General features: G+C 35.7%; 1 protein-coding gene across 1 annotated transcript in view; it reads right to left on the bottom strand.

Moving 5' to 3' along the window:
* FGF10 (fibroblast growth factor 10) overlaps window positions 1-21,488 on the bottom strand; it is an 83,444-nt gene that overhangs the window by 4,805 nt on the left and 57,151 nt on the right. Inside the window, exon 2 of the mRNA XM_027607113.2 lies at window positions 1,994-2,097. Within this exon, the coding sequence (XP_027462914.1) occupies window positions 1,994-2,097 (104 nt within the window). The remainder of the gene's footprint in view (window positions 1-1,993; window positions 2,098-21,488) is intronic.

Raw genomic sequence — 21,488 nt, 5'->3', positions numbered from 1 at the left:
TATACCTTAACTCAAATGTATCAGAATCTCTGGAGGAGGGACCTAGGAATCTATGGGTTTACAGCATTTAGGCGAGTCATACTTATGAAGGTCAAAAAAAAAAAAGAAAAGAAAAGGTCTTGGGGCTATGCTCTGGATGGATCTGAGTGCTGAGGGTATAGTGTGGGATAAGGCAGCCCCTGTCCAATTTAAGCTCACAATTTATTGGGGGAAGACAGTCAACAATAAACACATGAGAGAATTTCTGATAAATCTCATTGCAGATAACTAAAAGGGGGTGCTATGATAGAAAGCAATGGGCATCTACTTTAGATACAGAAATGATGAAACCGTGAAACTATTCATACGTCTTAGAGTTTAGTAAGAAGCATAGGCACAGTATGCAAGTTGTCTTGGGATAGAAGAAAAAGGTTATTAAATATTTTTATGACACTGTTCATTTAAGAATTCTCCATTTCTCTGACATCACCTTTTTAAAGAGATATACTTTATCAATTAAAAGTTATTTCAATCTTTTATTGCAATTAAAATTGTTTACCTTTTTTTCTCTCAATTTAAATTCATGTTGATCTGACTTTACTTTAAAGCTTTAGTTTTGACTAAGTGTATTAGTATCTCTGCAAAGAATATAAACCTGGTCCTCTTACCCAGTGATTCTGATAATAGTAGATTAAGGAGGGATTCAAGCATGTTCATTCAAGAAAATAATTTAAAAATGCCTCAAAAGTGATTATGCTGTGAACCCCTGAATGGTACCACTTTTTAAAATGACCCATCATTGGGGCACCTGGGTGGCTCAGTCGTTAAGCGTCTGCCTTCCGCTCAGCACATGATCCCAGGGTCCTGGGATCAAGCCCCATGTCGGGCTCCCTGCTCGGCGGGAAGCCTGCTTCTCCCTCTCCCTCTCCCCCTGCTTGTGTTCCCTCTCTCGCTGTCTCTCTCTCTCTGTCAAATAAATAAAATCTTTAAAAAATAATAATAATAAAATGGCCCATTTCTCTTCTGGGCTTATGAGCAGAGCTGCACATAATGGAAAATTTTAAAATTCCTTTAAGCACCTCCCTCCCCCTGCCATGCAAAAGGCAGTTACCCCGGACAAAGGGACTAGCCCACAGTGTGCGTGCCCAACTCCCCAGTTATGAGTGGACCTGATACAAATGAAATACAAGACTATTCTATAATCAGACCAGTGGTTCTTAAGTTGGGTTATCAAAGTGTTGCATCAGGAACACCTGCAACCGTGTTAGAAATGCAAATTCTTAGATCTTATCACAGCTTTAATGTATCAAAAAATCTTTCCCAGTGATTGTGATCAAGTTTGGGAGCTGCCAGCTCTGGGCAGGCAGTGCAAATTGTCCTTATGCTAATCAACAAAATAGGTTATTTACACATTTTGAAGTGATATTCCTTAATCCTTGCTATGAAACTCAGAGATGTATGTACCCAAAGCATTGGCTGGATACCAGCTGCATCAATGAACTAATGACTGTTGTCTAGGTAAATAAAATTATGGAGTTGATTGAAGGCACACACAAATGGTGAATTTTTTAATCTGCCTCCCCATCTCATATTTTAACAGAATACAAAATACCAAGCCCCTGTTTTATCTTGCACTCTAAAACACACACAGTGTATGGTTTCCTACGCAATTTAAGATCTTTGTTTTCAATGATTCTTCTCCAAGTTGTCTGCAGCACCCGTGCCAATCTGACCAGATGCTTCCGTGAGAGTCTGACCCGTTAACAGTTCAGAGCACTGACTGATGAAAGCCAGCAACAGCCTGTGTGGTAGACTGATGGGTGAACAACAGAGGAAATTACACAGTTGCAAGAGCTGCTTTGCCAGCTCTTGAAACTCTGGTGACCAGCCCACCGTGGCTCTATTTACTAGCAATAGAATGATAACAAAGCTCTTCAGTGTCTGAGGGAAACAGTCCAAAACCTTGGTAATGATTTACTGCAGCAGACTTGGAAAACTAAAGCAGAATACTTACTGAGCCATAGAGTTTCCCCTTCTTGTTCATGGCTAAATAATAGTTGCTGTTAATGGCTTTGACGGCAACAACTCCGATTTCCACTGAAGTTATCTCTAGGATACCTAAAACATACAATAATAAAAAAAAAAAGCTAAATTTAAAGGGTCACATATATTTAGGTGAAAGAAAGAGAAAATCAGAACTATTGAGTTTTAATTTCTGATCATTCTAAAATTAGTAGATTTTTAAAAACTGGGGGCATCTGGGTGGCTCAGTCAGTTAAGCAAATGGCTCTTGGTTTCAGCTCATGTCATGATCTCAGGGTGGTGAGATTGAGACCCGTGTCAGGCTCTCCACTCAGCGGGGAGTCTGTTTGAGATTCTCTTTCTCCTTCTCCCTCTGCCCCTTCCCCACCCACTCTCTCTCTCTGTCTCTCAAATAAATCAATCTTTAAAAAAAATTAAAATTAAAAAAATTAAAAATTGGAAAAAAAATCTCTTTCGATGTGCCTAAAAACCCAGCAACTATATTGAAACAAGTAGTAAGTCTTTAAAAGAATTCCCTTATATTTTACTCTGAGCATATAAAGAAAAATATTGTTTTAATTAAAATGCTTCCTTTGCTAACTCTGCATTTTCAACCCCATAAATATTGAAACAACTCTATCTTAGCCTAGATTTCACAAAAACTTATCAGAGCACACATCTGTACTATGGTATTAAATTAAATCCATAGCATATGTCAATAATATGTCAGATTTGCCTCAATCTGTAAAAACAGTGGTAAACTATTTCTCCTTTGTAGGACACTTAGATAAACTAAATCTCTTGGCTACATTTAACTGATAAATTCAGTTTTGGAAAATGTGTTGACATTCTGTGTTAAAGAAAGTCTAATCCCAACATCCGCATTATCTTTAAAATAGCAAAATCACTACTCTGGGTTGGGAGAATATCCAGTATCCATCAGTATTTTTAAAAGCTTTTTTTTTTTTTCCCTAGAAAGAATGGATAACTGAGGGAATTTGTAACTGATAGACAAGAGAACTTTTTCCCTAATACACATGTTTTGTTGGTGCATCTAAAGGTAATTTTTTTTGAAAGGTCTGTAGGTAACTATAGGGAAAGCATTCGATATTTTACCTTGCCTTCGAGGTACAAACAAATACATCCATTTATTGGCATATTTAAAAATACTTTCTTGTATTTTATTTCTTTAATTCTTACAACAGTCCTCTAAGAAGGTATTGCTATTCTTAATTACAGATGAAAAACAGAGGATATGAGATTATATAACTCACACATAAGATGCTAAAGTGACAGAGACCAGTTATGATGGATCCAACACCTAAGCTTCTGGCTTTCAGATTGTTGTGCTCTCCAACTCTATTTACCTCTCTGTCATATCTCCCCACCCTTTCCCATTCTCCCAAGGGAATCCTGTTGGAAAACCATATGACAAAATGACTCATCAGGATAATAGTCTTTAATAGGCATGCCACAGAGGAAAATGACTAAGTATCAGGGAAGGGATTCTAATGTACTGTCTGTCACAAGCAGAAGATACAGAGCAAGGCAGGAGGTTGAAATCTTGGGCAAAATATTTAGGCCGGTATTTACTTTGCCTAAGAAACAAGCACTGTCCATAAATTGCAAGTTGTTCCCTATGTATGCTTTTATAACCAAATATTGTTAGAATGAAAAGATTGAAGGATGATTTTAGCAAAGAATAAAGCAGGATTTTTGAAGGTGACAAAAAGAAAAACATGATACAAATGTTACTAAATCCTTGACCAACCATTTCTGAGAGTGCATTGCACATGGTATATTTAGCTTGGAAACCCCTGGATTTTTCTGCTTTGCCCAAAACAGGAACTCAATATTCAAAGAATTCAATCGATTAACCATTTTCCCACTCTGCAACCAGTTAAGACTAGTGTGAAAAAGTTCACTATGCTTCAAAATAGAAAGTGGGAAGACCTAGATGACAAGATTTTTTCAAATTCTGAAAAGAATTTTTTGTGTATGTCAGTAAAGTATAATCTGATAATTTTGTGGTAATGAACAATGACTGTCTTTATTATAAACATCTGTTAATGTGAAAGTAACTTTCTGAGGGGCTCAAGTGTAGCGGACTTGTCCATTTTTTTTTTTTTTTTTATGAAGAACCTCTTCAGTGTTCTTTGTTCTTTGGTAAGGATGATTAAGTTTGCTTATAAAAGTATTTTTTGAAAAAGAAAAGCAGAATTTTACTTGATGGTTGTTGGACTAATAACTTAGCATTCTGTATTTGTATATTTTGATGCAAAATTAAATGCCAATTGAAGGATGACCTCCTAGGGGAAAGTAAGTGAAAGGCATACAGATTTCTCTGTATTTCTTGCAATTTTTGTGAATCTACAATTATCTCAAAAGTTATAAAGTACTGTTTTGTTATTTCAAGAAACTAACACCTGAAAATTATATCATTAATGAAAGGGAACATAAATTATATTTCTTATTCATGTAAATCAGATATTTTCTAAATTTGAAGACATATTCTTGTGGTGAAATTATATTACTTACATTAAGTTTTAACCACATCAGTTTTGATGTCTCTTAAAAGATGAATATGCCAGGTGGTATTCTAAATCTATTTAAGAGCTTTTGGACAGTTTAATTTAAGACCTATGGGGAGAAGGGTACTCTTTTAGGAAATGGGAACATAAAGCCAAGTAAGTTATGGCTTTCCGTGAGCAAAATCTATGCTGTATTGGAAGTAAAGACAAATATGCAGAGAATTACAATAAAACATATTAAGTGATAGTAAGAGCTAAGATAGAAGACAAAAGACGCAAAAATAAAAGTAGTCCATATTGGCTGGGGCTCCAAGGCAGACTTACTATTTGGAGATGAGACTTGAATTGGGTTTTGAAGGTTGAATAAGCATCCAGGGGAAAGGTGGGAACACATGAACAAAAGCATGAAGGTGAATCAGTGTGGTGTTTTCAGAAAATCATGTTTGACTTACCAACTAGAGAAGAAGAAACAAGGCAGGAAGTCATGAGAAGAGAGGTTAGGGAGTTAAGTAAGACTCAGGGTATCAACCATCTTGTGTGGACTCTAAGAATTTTGGCAAATAGGAAGTATTTTATCTAAAACTATGTAACTTTAAAAAACATGTTAGAAAGATCCAATATTTGGCAAATTTATTTAAGTAAATAATAGCAATCTGTAAAGTTTATTTTGAATTATATTCGAAATCCTATATAATAAAGGTTGATTATTGACATTACAAGTGATTACAACATAAATCAGCTCCTGTCAATGGGCACATTCTACCTAAGAATGCATCATCACCATAGTAATGGGGAGGATTTTGCAAACTGATGAAATCCAAATGGAAATAACCTAGAAGTCACAATTTTCATGTAAATCATCTTTTCTTTTAACTTGCCAAGGCATGAGTTATGTTTTGATGAATCACTGAGTAGTTAATCTGAGAAGGGCCATTCACAAGTTTCTTTCCCAGTTTATGCTTCTCATCCTTCTCCAGAAGAGAAGCATATGACCCATTTTCTCCCTAGCAATCACCCTGGACCAAGAATACTTCTCTTTTTGGGCCATTAGAATAAACAAACTATTGGCCAGCATGATAACTTTCTCCTTAAACATTTTTTCATGACACAACAGGAAAAAGTAAAAGGCAAGTAAAACTTTAATAAAATGGATATAGACAGAGGGAGAGCTAGATGTAAAAAACAAATGCAAAATCCCATTATCCTCTCCTAAATAAATAAAACATGAATATATAAGAAATCCTAGATATTCTTTGAGTAAATTCAATAATGTATTAAGCACAAATGTGTAGGATTTGTGTTAGCTCTTACTATGGAGGATGCAAAAACAGACAAGACACAGTCCTACAAGGAGCTTTAAAACTGGGTAGAATAAGGACACATATAATTAAAATACTTACAATACAAAGAAAATATTCTAAGAGGTACATGAGAGAGAAAATACATTGTCTTGGTTTTAAATAGTAAAGTTGTTGTCCTGAAGATGGTTGATGTTTGAGGTGAACCTGTCAGGGGTAGGATTTTAGTAGGTGAGTATTTGCAAAGTTGAGAGGAATAGTCTATGCAGAGAAAAATGAAGGGGTAAAGAAAGGCATGGGGGAGAGAAAAGGATTCGGTGTGTATTTGAGGTATGGTTGGCTCTCCGCACCAATTGTACTTTGTGGGGACCACTCAGTAAAAGTGTAGATTGTACTTCATTGAGTAGCAGTGGTGCTGTCCTGGGCGAGGAATGTACTTTTCAAAAACTTTGTTGTGAACTTTGGAAGCAGCTCTGTAAATGTCAGAGCCTCATGAATTCAGAATCAGTCATGTCTATTATTTTGCTCTAAATATTTTACTCAAAATGATAATGCTATATAGTCTGATAGTTTTAGTTAATGTGCTGAAACATATTATGGTTAGTATAATGTAATACACAAATCCTAACTTCTCTAAACTAAATCTCTTTCTCATGAGTTGTTGTCAAGTGTCCCACTTTTATATTATATTATAGTATGTTATATTATATTATATTATATTATATCTTAATATAAAAAAGCCTATGGAACTCCCCAGAGTTGTTATCACATTTACACTATACACCTTAGAGATTATGTGGCCATACTCTACAGTGTGGTGTTAAATGGCTCCAAGTGTGGTCTTGAGAATCACCATAGATCATACCTCTTTCAGTGTGTATCTTTCTCAAAGAGCCATAACAATTGCAGTGATCTTCTTTTTATTGGAACAGGACATACATACATAATTCATAATATGTGCTCCATATATTTTTATTGAATGAATTATTTTATTGAATGAATCAATGAATGATCAGTCCAGCAACTGGCTGAGTAAAAGAAAACTCAGTATTCATTAAATACAGAATTTTTTTTAAGATTTTTATTTTACTTATTTGAGAGAGAGAGAGAGCACAAGCAGGCAGAGGAGCAGAGGGAGAAGGAGAAGCAGACTCCCCGCTGAGCAGGGAGCCTGACATGGGGCTCGATCCCAGGACCCCGGGATCATGACCTGAGCCGAAGGCAGTAGCTCAACCAACTGAGCCACCCAGGTGGCCCCAGAATTTTTTTCTTTTGATATAGTATGGTCAAATTTGTAAAACCTAGAGATAATAACTCTACATCCAAATAAAATGAAAGTGAAAGTAAAAGGAAATGCCCAAATGAGCATACTTTAAAGGAAAAGTCAGTGAATTACAAAATATAAATATTTATTATCTAAAGGCAATTATTACAAATCTGAAACTCCTTTAAATTTTCTAAATAATATATGTATGTCTCTTCAACTATTCATTATTAAAATTGTGAGAAAAGAAGTCTCAAACATGGATCAGAAAGGCTATCTAGAGTGTGAGGTCTCAAGGCAACATTCTTGGTTAAGGAAAGCACCATTTGGGGTAGAGTTGAATTTAAAGACAGTAATAGCACAAAAATCAAGAATGACACAGAGTGACTGTTAGGTATCATATACTTTAATATTCATATCTGAGTTTCACAAAATGTATCAGGTAAGCCTTATGTTCTACACATGTTGAAATTGGGCCTTGGAGAAATTAAATAAATTGGTGAGTAGATATTCACCTAGGGTATGGTAGATTTGGTATTTGGATCCAAGGCCCATTCTCTTTCCACTAAATCAGGCTTTGTTGAATAAAGTTGAATATAGCAAAATGGTAAAGACCATTTTACCTATTTTGAATACGTCTCCATATTACATATTATAGCAAACACTTGATTTTTAGATTTCAAAAGTACGTTAGAGAAGCATACTGATTAGTCAACACAAAGTGATTAATTTCCATATAGATCGATTTTCTAGGTAACTAAAGTTTTACTGTTCCTTGGACATTATTTATTTAAAAAATAATTTGTCACCTTCATCTCCAAGTTCATTCACTTCCTTGTTCATGTATGGAGATTACTGATAAGAATGTAATGTTTTTCTTGATGACTAATGGACATCAACATTATCTCTAATGACTTTCTCTACTATGAAAGTAGAATGCTCTAAAGAGCTTCTAAGTACTTCCATTAAAATAAGCTGATGAGTTAATATGAAATCTGATTAGGATTGAGTCAAAATTATGGGCAAGGCTTGGCGGTGTTTTTTTCTGAGTACAGGATATGAGGTTTTGTGTAGAAATCCTAGTATCTCTTTGATAGGTTCTCCATTACATTAGAGAGTGACGTTCTACACAAATGTGGTGCAAAATTCTGGGGAAACAAAAAATATTTAGGTTTAGGTCTAGAACAAGCTACATTAGTTTTATTTTTTATATCTATGATAAAATGTAATAATTTTCCTGTTGTAAAAATTGTGATAATTTGCAAATGATCTAATAGGGTATAATTTTGCTTCATATTAAATACTGGTATGGAAAAAGTTACACAGCAATTATTATTTCGGTTGGTAATCCACTGATACCCTTGAATTTTTTGAAAACATGATTCCACTCATGATTTTTGACAGTGAAATACTACTTTACATCTAGGAAATCCAATAGATTCTAGGTTTATAAGATCATGTCCAGAAAAAATACATAGTTTTCAATATCTAAATAATTTCCATTATAATAATTAAGAATATTTCATTCTCAAATAATGTTTTCATTTCTCTTTAATGTGTAACAGAGTTAAATTAATTGAAACCTCAACACATTATGTGAACTGCTGAACCCTCACAAAGCACAAAGGATCTTCCTGAACACTATGCCAAGAGTCTTGACCAAACTTAAGCTTGTCTTCCACCTGCACTAGGCTGTGTCCCTAAAGGTGACCTCAGGTCCCATGCTGAGTCTTAAAGAAAATGCAGTCCTGTCCAATTGCAAGTTATACATTGTCCCAACCCACTTTCCCAAACCATTTTCAGTAATTCCCTACCTACTCCCTTCTGTAAATTTCACTTCCACAGTCTCTCCTCTCTCTCTCTCTCTCTTTTTTTTATCACCTTTTCCACTTTCCTGTAATCCCTCTTTGTTCTCCCTTAAAAACCTTCATCACCTTTGTCTTAGTTGGAGTTGAGCTCAATTAATATTGTAGTTTCTCTCCCTTACTGCAGTAGTTTGTTTTATCACCTTTAACAAGCATCTGGTGCTGTTTGTTTGCTGGACAATTACATAAGCTCAAAAAATTTCACAGAGACTATGAAATAGAAAACTGCCACCAAATTCATAGGTAGCATGTGCCCAGCAAAATAGTCCATGAGTGGTGAATGCAAAAAGGAAGAAGAGAATGGGTTTTTGAAGACTGACTGGGAAAGGAGAGCACATAGCTGAGGGGTAACAAAACTACGTTAGTATCTCTTAGCTTAAACAGACCTGTTCGGGATTGCATATTTGTTTGACCTTCAACAATTTCAAAAAGTGCATCTATGGGCGCCTGGGTGGCTCAGACGTTAAGCGTCTGCCTTCAGCTCGGGTCGTGATCCCGAGGTCCTGGAATCGATGCCCCGCATCGGGCTCCCCGCTCCGTGGGAGGCCTGCTTCTCCCTCTCCCACTCCCCCTGCTTGTGTTCCCTCTCTCGCTGTCTCTGTCAGATAAATAAAATCTTTAAAAAAAAAAAAGTGCATCTAGACTTTAAGTTAACTATCTTGAAAGAATGTCAAAATGTATCTAATTGCTATATATTGAGAGTGACTGGACAGCAACATTTGTGATACTAATTTTATTTTTTGTATTATCTACTTATTTTCTCATTTCATTTCTCTCCACCCTGCCCCCCACCATCTGTCTGTCTCTCAGTCATGCCCATGTGCACGTGCACACACATACACACAAGGCGGCTAATAACTTCACAGACACATATGCACACACAAATTTTTAAAGGGAACATCAAAGTCATATTTTATGTGACAAAATTAATGAAAGGGCTTAGGTGTAAATGAGAAGGAAATAGCTCTAAAAGAGCAGAAGAACTTGGCTTAACACGTCAGCTCTGTTACTTAACCAGCTATATGACCTTGAATAGGTCATTTATAATTCCTGAGTTTTGGTTTCCTCATTTGCAAATTGGGGCTAATTGCCTACAGCTCATAGGATTGCATAGAATCTTGAGCAGTGGGTATTCAATAGGTATTTACTGTCTGCTGAATCAGGATGGTGGGGAGTTAGCCAGTTTTTCATGCCAGTGGTTCTTAAACTTGAGCCTGAATCACAATCATCTGGAAGGTTTATTTAAACACAGATTGCTGAGATTTTTGATTTAGTAGATCTGGGGTGGGGCCAGAGAATTTGAATTTCTAGGCATTTCCCAGGAAATGCTGATTCTGCTTGTCCAAGGACCACACAATGTTCTATACACTATGATTCAGAGACAGAGAAGACCTTTGATATGAAAAAGCATTGACAGAAAAATGTGCAGAGAGGCAGAACCACAAACAGGAATAGACACAAACAATGGTAGCAGCTTAACATTAATGAAAAAATTTTAAAGAATGTGGAAAGAAGTGCTAGGTTTTTCTTTTGTGTATTTTTGATAGGTGTGGGACTCAACGTCTGCCTAACTATAATTATGTGGATTTGGAATTTGTGTACAAATACATCTCATTTTTGTCTATAGGCAGGCAGGTTTTTTTTTTTTTAAAGATTTGCAATATCATAATCTTTATTTTCTTTCCCTCACTAAGAGTGTGGAAATGTTGGTTGAAACTTAAGTGCCTTCAGTTACTCCCTTAAGTATTTTACACACATTCTCATAGGGCTAATAGTGTCAACACTCTAAAAGAATTAAGGGACAATGTGGCCCCTTTGAAGTTACACTGATGACCGAGAAATTGCTACAATAAGTAGGGATTCACTTCATCCCATATTCTCCACCCAGAGTTAAAGGCATATACTTGTTCTAGAATGATCTCACCCCCTTTAAAAAGAGGACACCAGAATGGGCTAATCATTAATCTAGTCTGGCCTACCTTGTACTATTTTAGGCTCCAGATGCCCTCTCAGCATAATGCAACAGAGCGATTTAGTTTCTCCATCATCCACAGTTCTTTCAGATACCCTTGACATTCATTTAGAATTGCAGACAGAAACAGGACCTAAATTAGCAGAAAATTCTTACCATCTCTCTATAAAAAGATAGGTATTTTTCTCAATTTGCTAAAGAGCAGTGACCTTTTACATTTTCAACTGGTGCTTCAAGGATAAATGCAGTCATTAGCTTGGCCTTGTTGAGGAATATAGTGGCAAATTCTAAAACATTTCTAAGTTTATGGCTGTATTTAATTGACCAGTATTGTAATTTGACCATTGTCAGTGACCTACCATGAAAAATATTAGAAGCTAACAACACAATTTTAGGGACAAGAGTCTCAGTTGTAAATTAATTGTTAAAATGTGTTCAAGATTAATTTTCTACTGCATTTTTAATTGCAAATGAGATATGATGCTGGAGTCTTCCATGTTGTTCATTAGTCAACAAATATTTGCAGATGGTCATTTAATGTGTCTCTTCATGGAACTGTGCTAGATGAATAGATTTAGTAAACATGACAATTACTTTCTGTTTTTTTCCCTCTCCAGAGAGGTTTTGTCCAGTTAACTTTATTGAATTATTTCAGGAAATAACTAGTTATCAACATTTTAATAGTGCCATGTTTTCAAACATTACCTTCTGTGTTCTTAGGATATATTCACAGTGAGACATTAATTAGATGAGATCGGCCGCGTTCAGGGTGGCATGGCCATAGACAAGACATGGCTTAAATGTTTGTAAGAATGAGAGTTTATTTGGCATTTTTGAGAATTGTCCACAGTAAGTGTTGATATAAATTTAACTTGCAAAGCGAGAAAAGATTATATGGCTGAATTTGCATGAAGTAAAGATTTAGAAAAGCTTGTGTGCCCCTAGAAATGGGAATCATACCCCTACTCCCAACCACCAGCAATCTGAAAACAAACAAACTGGAATGCTTACATGTTTGAGTCATTTGCTGTGACCCAGGATAACTGACACTGGATCCCATTTTACAATGTGTTAAATGGTACGAAATAGCATAAAACAGAAGAGTTTAGAGAAGGAGGCTGAAGATACCCTCAGAAAAGCCCAGGACAATTAATTTCAATGGTAAGAAGGCCATGGGTAAGGCTGAGAGTGTTACTGAAAATATTTCTTCCTGAAAAGTAAACTTATTTCTGTACCAGAAAATATATTTGTATATAAAGTCATAAAGCTATTTATAGTTTTGCCTTTTTTCCTCTCTCTCTCTCTCTCTCTCTTTTTAGTAAAACCAATTCTTCAGGAAAAATTTTAGAAAATTAGAAATGCTACTTTCTTGCCAGGGCATCCCAGCTACACCCAACTTTGGCCCTGTCTTATGCCTCCTGCATTTCACATTTGGGGAAAAAGCCTGACAAGAGTCCTTATGTGGCTTGTGTATTTTCACTTGAGCCTTAGAGAGAAGGAAAGTCTGCCATTCTCTATAGGAAGGGTGTTAAATACTAACCGTGTAAAAGTAAAGGACAATCACAGCAATGTTTTTGCTGTTGGAAAAATCTATGGAGAATACAAAATAGTACTAGAAATGTGTTATGTTCTAGTAATAGTCCACCAACTTTCTAAATTAGATCTACTCTGATAAGGAGGTGTTGGCAGGAATGTCAGTTGTAATACTTCCTCATCCCCCACCAAAAAACCCCTAAGTCATTATAGATTATTTTAAGAGGTGTTCTATATTCAATCAAAACTTCTGACCAGTCTAATTTAATGCACAGACTTCAAAGTCTCAGAATCAACTAAAATTACCAAATAAGGAAACCTGGTGTCATTTTTTTTTTTTTTTTTTTTAGTGATAAAAGTTTAGATCATTTAAGGCTTAAGAAAAATTTAGGTTCTAGTAAATTGTAGAATCAGAGAAGAGCTTGGCAAAATCTAACAATTGTCCGGTTCATCTCTGATTCTCTTCTCTAGGAGATGATAGTAGGAGATCCAGGGGGCATCGAGGAACTTACCAAGCACCTCTAGAAGATTACTTAGGACTGAAATAGTCCATGTTCTTTCTACTATACCATGAGGCTCCTATAAACATTTACAAACTGTTGGCAGCCAGGCAAAAATTTTATATCTACTTAATGTTTTATAGACTAATTTATCTTGTTCATTACCCAGAAATAATTCATTCTAGTTGAGCTTGACCACTGCATTTTATTTATAAAGGAAGAAAAACTTAAAAGCCAACAGAAAGGGTTAGAGAAATTACTTCGTGGCATATTTCACTAAATGATCACCATGTCAGTATGATTCTTACCCTGAAGACATTCCTATAAAATGTCTACCACATTTACTAAAGTTTTTTTGAATTTCTTTAATGTAATTACATATAATATAGACTATCTTTTCTCCTTAATTTAATGAAAAGAATAAACTGGGTCAGAACCCATTTTGATCTTGGGTTTCTGGCAAGAAACAGTCTTACTTGATGCATTGAAGTATTCACAAATTAGCAAGCATGAACAGCCCTAAGTAGTTTAAAATACTTAATGTAGAACAAGTTTTAGGAATCAAACTCAGGCTCACTTTGAACACATATATCGTAAATTTTCTAAGCTTTCAACATGGTATGAAATAATTTATAATTAACTTCTTAACTCTTTCAAAGATACTTTCCATTGTTACTTAAATAGTGGGTAATTATAATACTTGATAAGAAATATAAATAGTACTATTAGTATATATATATTTTTATTTAACTGTGTGGAAAGACAATTCATCTGTTTATATATACTGGCCAAAGCAAAACATTTACTGTATATGAAACTATATATTTCTGTGACTCATGATATTGGCAGTGAGGAATTCTGGCTTCTGCTGAAAAGGGGGCTTAATCAAGATGGGAAGCTAATAGCCCTCTGGACTGAAGATTGCCCCTTTTTGGTCCTACACCAAGGTTGAAGTGATTCTATATACCCAAAGTCCATGGAACTGCCCTGCCATTACCACAACACACAGCTGGCAAAGGAAACAGATCTCTTAGGCTGGAAATAGAAGACAAAATCACATAGTCATTTCGGATCACAGAGTAAAGGATATAGTCAGTATTTTGCAGAGCATATTGGAAGGAATACTTTCATAGAAATTAATGTAAAGGGTTTTCTTGGTACTTAAAATTGGTATTTGGAGAAAGCATAAAAACAAAGATTAAAACTCCATGTAAAAGTCTGACATTCTAGAATAGCCAACATTGGAAAAGCAACATGGGAGAAGAGGAGATGTTCTAAGAACAGATACTGTTACCTTAACTACATGTGGGATGGCGGAGGGTGCGGGGGAGAATATTATTCCTTCCTTAGTGAGATGCAACTAAGGATTGATATTAGAACCCAACACATATCCTTTATTGCTCTTTGTCATTACACATGAGAAATGGAATGCTATGTATGATTTTTAAACTCTTATTGAATATTTTTGTTGTTTTCATTATATCTTGAGTTAATAGCTATCTATAAAGAAAATAGTAGACAAGAAGAATTCTATTTGGCACATTATATCTGTTTCCCCGTGGTGGATGATGACCAAGAGTTATCTCAATGTCACATCTTATTTAAAAACCAGCGTGACTTGGTTTTTAAGTCACGGAGTCTGCTTGGGATTCTCTTTCCCTCTACCCCTCCCACTCGTGCTGTCTCTCGCCCTCTCTCTCAAATAAATAAATAAATCTTTTAAGAAAAATAAAATAGTATGCTCTTGAGAAAGTGCACATAACTTTTAAGAGAAAACATGATGTATGTGATCCAAGTTTGAAAATAAAAGCTGATGGCTTATAAGGGAAGATTATATGTAGGTGGTGGTCCCAAGTAATCAACAGGAACACTTTGGAGAACTTAAAAAAAATTCTGAGAGGCAATTAAGTGGAGAAATATATATGTATATTTTAAACAAGTGTTATTTTATACTCATCTTCATGCAAGTCTTAGTAAATTTTTCTGAATAAAACATGCTGAAAGTTTAGCATTTAAGAGTAGAAGATAGGTTACAACTACTATGTACTTGAGTTCTTAAATATATATTATTTCTGGGATCCAGATTATAGAAAAAAATAAAGAGAAAACCAAACCCTAAAAGTTAACAGAGGAGAAACACTGAGAGAAATAAAATAATTGCTGGACTGACTTGATCAAACCAGGTGAACTGCAAACGTTTCACTTTACTCAATTCAGATTTTAACCCAAATTGTTAAAACCTTTAAAAATCTGGGGAAAAAAATAATATTCAAAGAAAAGTTATCTTAAACTTCTTTGTAGCATACCCCGGTTATGCCGGATAAAACCCCACAATATTATGTTTTGAAGAAATGTTTCCATTTATGTTTATCAAAATCTGAAAACATTCCCCAGAAGACTCAATTAATATTATTTAATTCATATAATCAATTTCAAGAAAGAATTTGAATTGACTTGCTCAATTCAGACTAGTTTATACAGTATTGTCAAATAATTATTAAATTCAATTGAAATAAGATAATTTATAATAATTTATGGTGATTAAATTTTGGTGCATAGGGTGCCTGGGTGGCTCAGTCAGTTAAGTGTCTGCCTTCAGCTCAGGTCATGATCCCAGGGTCCTGGGATCGAACCCCACATCAGGCTCCCTACTTGGCGGGAAGCCTGCTTCTCCCTCTCCCACTGCCCCCTGCTTGTGTTCCCTCTCTCGCTGTGTCTGTCTCTGTCTCATAAATAAATAAATTATTTAAAAAAATAAAAAATAAATAAAATTTTGGTGCATAGATATCATATAGGGAAAAATGGAAGCTAGAAATTTGAAAATAATTTGTCAAATTGCCATTAAAATGGAAAAATACAATTCTAGGTAAAATGGTTGGCTTTTTAGCAAGTCAGGTTAGTAAATTAATTGAAACATCTATAAAAAACAAGTAACATTCAGTAGTTTCACACTATTCGATTTCTATTGCAAATGTTTCCTCCTCTCCTAATTCTAGATGACCAAAAGAAAACTCTGATTGTAATATAATTTAATTTAGTACAAACACTGAAATATTTCAGTGTAGATTATTCTTGGGTAAGATTCAAAGTAAACCCGGTTTGTTTTCATATAAGAAGCTTTACAAATGATGTCCAAAGAGATTTCAAATCTAGTGTCATAATTTAATTTTTGAAGGAGATATATTTAAAGTCTCCATATTTTACCAAAACAGACCCAGGAATTCAGGACCCATAATACAGTATACATTTCTTAGTCAGTATATTAAATAGATAGATGAATAGAAATATGCACATCTGTCTTATATAAACAAACCAGTTAAAATACAATAGTAAACACTAAAAAAAAAAACACAATTAAATAAATAAGAATAGACATGCCCTGAAAAAGCTCACAAAGCTTGAGGAAACTATGGCAGCATGGAAATGGGGCTCAGGAATGGAACTCTATTAAGCAGTTTTTATTTATGGATAGATTACAGCTACTCTGTAGCTGAACTTAATTCTTGATGCCTTGATAAAAGAACTAGGCTTATTTTCTTAGGGAGAAATGTTCAGTATGCAGATTTCAGATTCTTTCAAAACTCTGATTTTAGATCATCTGGCAGAAGTGAGAACTATGGTGAAGAACGAGGAAAGTGAATTTGCCTAGAGGTAAAAAGAGTCTCCATTTGCCCTGAGTTTATTGAAAGCATGACTCTTCTGTTTCTCCCTATGGACCACATCTGTACTACCAGCACCTTGCCCACAGCAGATGCCCAGTATATAATCATGGAACGAATTAATTAATTTATCTGAATAAATTCATGTGCAAAGTACCTGTTTCAACTGTGGCAAACTTATTTTCCTCTGGAAAGAGAAAAGGAAGGAAAGCTATTGGCAGGTATTCCTTAATTTGAGGGTGTCAGTGCAACCCTGGGTACTCAGGTAGAATCCGAAGCCAATTCATTTTCACCTTCCAGGGCAGACAGGAGTGTAGAGTGTCCCTCCTCCACTGCCCCAATTTGTCTTCCATTCTCAGCATGGTCTCTGACCCAGAGACTGATCCCTCACATTTATCTTGTGTATATATATTCAACTCAAAGTAATGAGTCATTACCTCGAGGGACTGATTACCAAATATAACCCTATGAAAATATTTAAGAAATATTCCATGTTTTCTGTGTAAAGCCACCTACCAAGCATAAAAAGAGCCGCTGTGACTTGCATGGTCTAGGAAGAGAAAGAATAAAATGAAGTCCCAAGCCTAAGTACACAATTATCTGGCACAACAAAAGGACCACTTTATTGCCTTTCCTTACATAGGTGCACAGTCATAAGAACCTATTTGAAAAGCTTAAACAAAAAAAAGTCCCATAACTATAAAGTCTAGTATCTCAGTCCACACCCTGGATGTCCTTTGCCTCAGAAACTTGGTCGAGGATGTTAAGGTAATGAGGTCTGCTGCAAATGTCCAAATATAAACAGTTAACTTGTTGACTCTAAAACCCTGATGGGTGTTTTCACCTTGAGTGCTTAACAGCTTTCTGACAGGGTGGGAGATCCTATCTTTATTCCTCTAGCCTACAAACAGCCTTCTCGTCCCTCTTTGCTTTCTCAGTCAACACTTTAAGTTCAGAGAGGATGACAGAGTCTTGTCTTTATGTCGAGACTTAAAAGCTCCTAGCAGAGTACAATCATTTCACGCCCTTCATCTTTCATCATCATCAACTCCTCTTTTTATTGTTTCTCTAACCTGCCATTCAACAAAAACAGCCACTAATAATTATGTTTGTGGTACCAGGCTCTGTGATCTAGTTGCACAGACTTGTGCCACATGTCTTGTCCAGTTACACAAACTTGATTTCCAAAAAGAGAGCTTCGGAGACATTTGCTTAGCTGTCTTCCCACTCACAAACTTCAAGGGATGTGCACATGATTCCGTTAAATACCTGTACCTGACGATTGTGTTCATATTTTATATTCTCTCATCTTCATTCAATTCTTCCAAAAATACTGGCATCCCTGTAGAGTGAGGAGTGTACTACTTATTGGAATCTGATAGTTTCCTTTTTTCAATTGCCCTTGCTAACTAGCTACAATGGAAAGTCAGAGGTATTTTTGACTTTTAAATTGAAGCAAAGTATTGACAGTTTTTTGGGACAAATCTATTAGAAGCAGGAAAAATATATAGTTATAAATATATAGTTATTTTCTTTGCAAGATACTTTCTCAGACAGATTCTGTATATTTCCCCTAATTCTGACCATAGCCTGACAATCTCACCTATGTTAATAAATACTTTTAAAAAAGTTTAAGGAGAAGAAAAACAATTAAGGAAAATTATTTCAAATAGATTCGTATCCAGAGTAACTTACTGATATATTTGAATAATTGATAATTGCAGATGAAGATTTTGCTCTGACTTTTGGCAAATAAGTATATCTCATTGATTTCTTTTGAATTTACCAAGTCTAGTTTTTATTACGTTTGTTGAAGCAGAGCTCTTCCTAATTGGTTGGCGTATTTTGATGATAGATAGGCTTTTAACCTGACATCACTGTCTTCTTCATCAACACCTCCAACCTCAACCAGCGCCCATATTCACATGGTAACCTAAGTGAAAAATATCACAAAATGAGCATACACTCAATATCAGAAACATTTGTTTTGACATCTATGGCTCAGACCTTCTAAGTAGTCCTGGCAAAATCACCATCTAGTCTCCAACACAAAACAGCTGTTTTAGGTGGCAAAATCTTGTCAAGCTAAGGAACCCTTCAGAATGGATAACTGGCAAGATCTTGTTCCAATTCATCTTTAGTCTCTACTGAATCTGGGCAAACAACTGTGAGTTTGTGCCAAATTCCTCTTCCTGAAATAGGCAGCCTGGCTTCCCACGGAGACATACAGTTTTCAGAGCCTTAGTGTCCCCAGGGTATCTGCTAGTACAAAGCTGGCCTAGGATAAGCCACATTAATAGCAGTTTCCTCTTGTCATTCTTAAGCTGTCCTTTTATATTTATGAGCTCATCTGCAGGAGTTAAATGTTTTGCATATATTTTTACTACTTCAATAGCTGCCACTTACTCAAAAACTGCAAGTTCTTTAATCCTTTAGTACATAGCTTTTCAACATTTCCAAAAGTATTGGATTTTCAAAAGAACGTTGACTAAAAAGGCATTATAAACAAGGTGCAAGGAGACAGTGGTAGTTGGTACTTCACTTTCTTGACATATGGATTATGTTACAACTGAGCAGGTCCTCAGCTTTTATCTCTGGGAGCTGTGAAGTTGACTGCTTATAAAGTCTCATTGTCTAATTAATCCTTACTTAAAATTCATCTAAGCAGGTCTAACATGAATAGGAAGTTGGTTTCTGTTAGTTGTTCCACCTTTCACCCTACCCCACATCTGGGAAATATTCAGCTAAGATCAGGTCCAAGCCTTTTGGCATTAACTACCTCTAACCATTAAGATATCACCAGCAATTTGCCTCTGCTTCAGAAAATTAAAAGCATATTTGAGATATAAACATGAGTATGCCACTAATATTACTGACAATAATTGAGAGCTCTTCTTTTATTATAATAGGGAAAAAAAGGAAGAATATACTCAGATGAAATAGATAGCGTAAGTCCAAATGCATATGCATTTTTCTGTGAATGCTAAACATAAAGTTTATTAAATGCTACTGTTTTTCTTTATGGTTGTTATACTGTTGTTATGGTAGGGAAAACACAGACCCTATATAAATAGTATATAACCTGATCTATCAGGAAAATATCAAAATAATTCAAATTGCTTATAGTTTAGGGATTTTTAGCTCTTGATTAGTTGTTGATTAGACATTGCCATTTTTTGCTAAGATTATTGTCTATTTAGTTTAAAATAGGAAAAACCCTACTTGGATCTTTTATTCAAACTTATTCGATCCTAGTGTATATTTTGCACACATATTCTGATCATTAAAAATGATCTTGTGGGTAACACTATAAATAGTTATGACTGGTAAAATTATTACTGTTGGTTATGACATCATTTACACAGGATAGCTAAAGGTAAAAAGAGACATGGGTGAATGGGAAGTGGCTCTGAAAAACTTATTTGAGAGCTGGATTTACTTTTTTTTTGTCAAATAGAAATTAAACAAGATTAGATCTTTCCTTAAAAATGTATGCACTTGAAACAGTCCACAAAACCAAAAGACAACCGACAGAATGGGAGAAAATATTTGCAAATGACATATCAGATAAAGGGCTAGTATCCAAAATTTATAAAGAACTTATCAAACTCAACACCCAAAGAACAAATAATCCAATCAAGAAATGGGCAGAAGACATGAACAGACATTTCTCCAAAGAAGACATCCAAATGGCCAACAGGCACATGAAAAAGTGCTCAACATCGCTTGGCATCAGGGAAATCCAAATCAAAACCTCAATGAGATACCACCTCACACCCGTCAGAATGGCTAAAATTAACAAGTCAGGGAACGACAGATGTTGGCGGGGATGTGGAGAAAGGGGAACCCTCCTACACTGTTGGTGGGAATGCAAGCTGGTGCAACCCCTCTGGAAAACAGTATGGAGGTTCCTCAAACAGTTGAAATTAGAGCTACCGTTCGATCCAGCAATTGCACTACTGGGTATTTACCACAAAGATACAAATGTAGGGACCCGAAGGGGTACGTGTACCCCAATGTTTATAGCAGCAATGTCCACCATAGCCAAACTGTGGAAAGAGCCAAGATGCCCATCGACAGATGAATGGATAAAGAAGATGTGGTATATATACACAATGGAATATTATGCAGCCATCAAAAGGAATGAGATCTTGCCATTTGCAACGACGTGGATGGAACTGGAGGGTGTTATGCTGAGTGAAATAAGTCAATCAGAGAAAGACATGTATCACATGACCTCACTGATATGAGGAATTCTTAATCTCAGGAAAGAAACTGAGTGTTACTGGAGTGGTTGGGGGTGGGAGGGATGGGGTGGCTGGGTGATAGACATTGGGGAGGGTATGTGCTACGGTGAGCGCTGTGAATTGTGCAAGACTGTTGAATCACAGATCTGTACTTCTGAAACAAATAACGCAACATATTTTAAGAAAAAAGAAAAAGAAGATAACAGGAGAGGAAGAAAAGGGGAGTATGTCAGAGGGGGAAACGAACCATGAGAGATGATGGACTCTGAAAAACAAACTGAGGGGTCTAGAGGGGAGGGGGGTGGGGGGATGGGTTAGCCTGGTGATGGGTATTGAGGAGGGCACGTTCTGCATGGAGCACTGGGTGTTATGAACAAACAATGAATCATGGAACACTGCACCAAAAACTAATGATGTAATATATGGTGATTAACATAACAATAAAAAATTAAAAAAAAAATGTATGCACTTATCTTGGAGCTTCTTTCTTGCTCGTGTGACCCCACCAAGACTTTGTTTCACCACATTTTTTTTAATCTTAGATTTTTGCCCAGTAACTGAGACTCTAAGGAACTGCTTGCATTATATCCATCAACATCCAAAGGCTTATGTCTACTA

Source organism: Zalophus californianus, chromosome 5 (genome assembly GCF_009762305.2).
Source record: "Zalophus californianus isolate mZalCal1 chromosome 5, mZalCal1.pri.v2, whole genome shotgun sequence".
In the NCBI taxonomy this organism is placed as follows: Eukaryota; Metazoa; Chordata; class Mammalia; order Carnivora; family Otariidae; genus Zalophus; species Zalophus californianus.
This window is presented reverse-complemented; position numbering and strand designations above follow the sequence as displayed.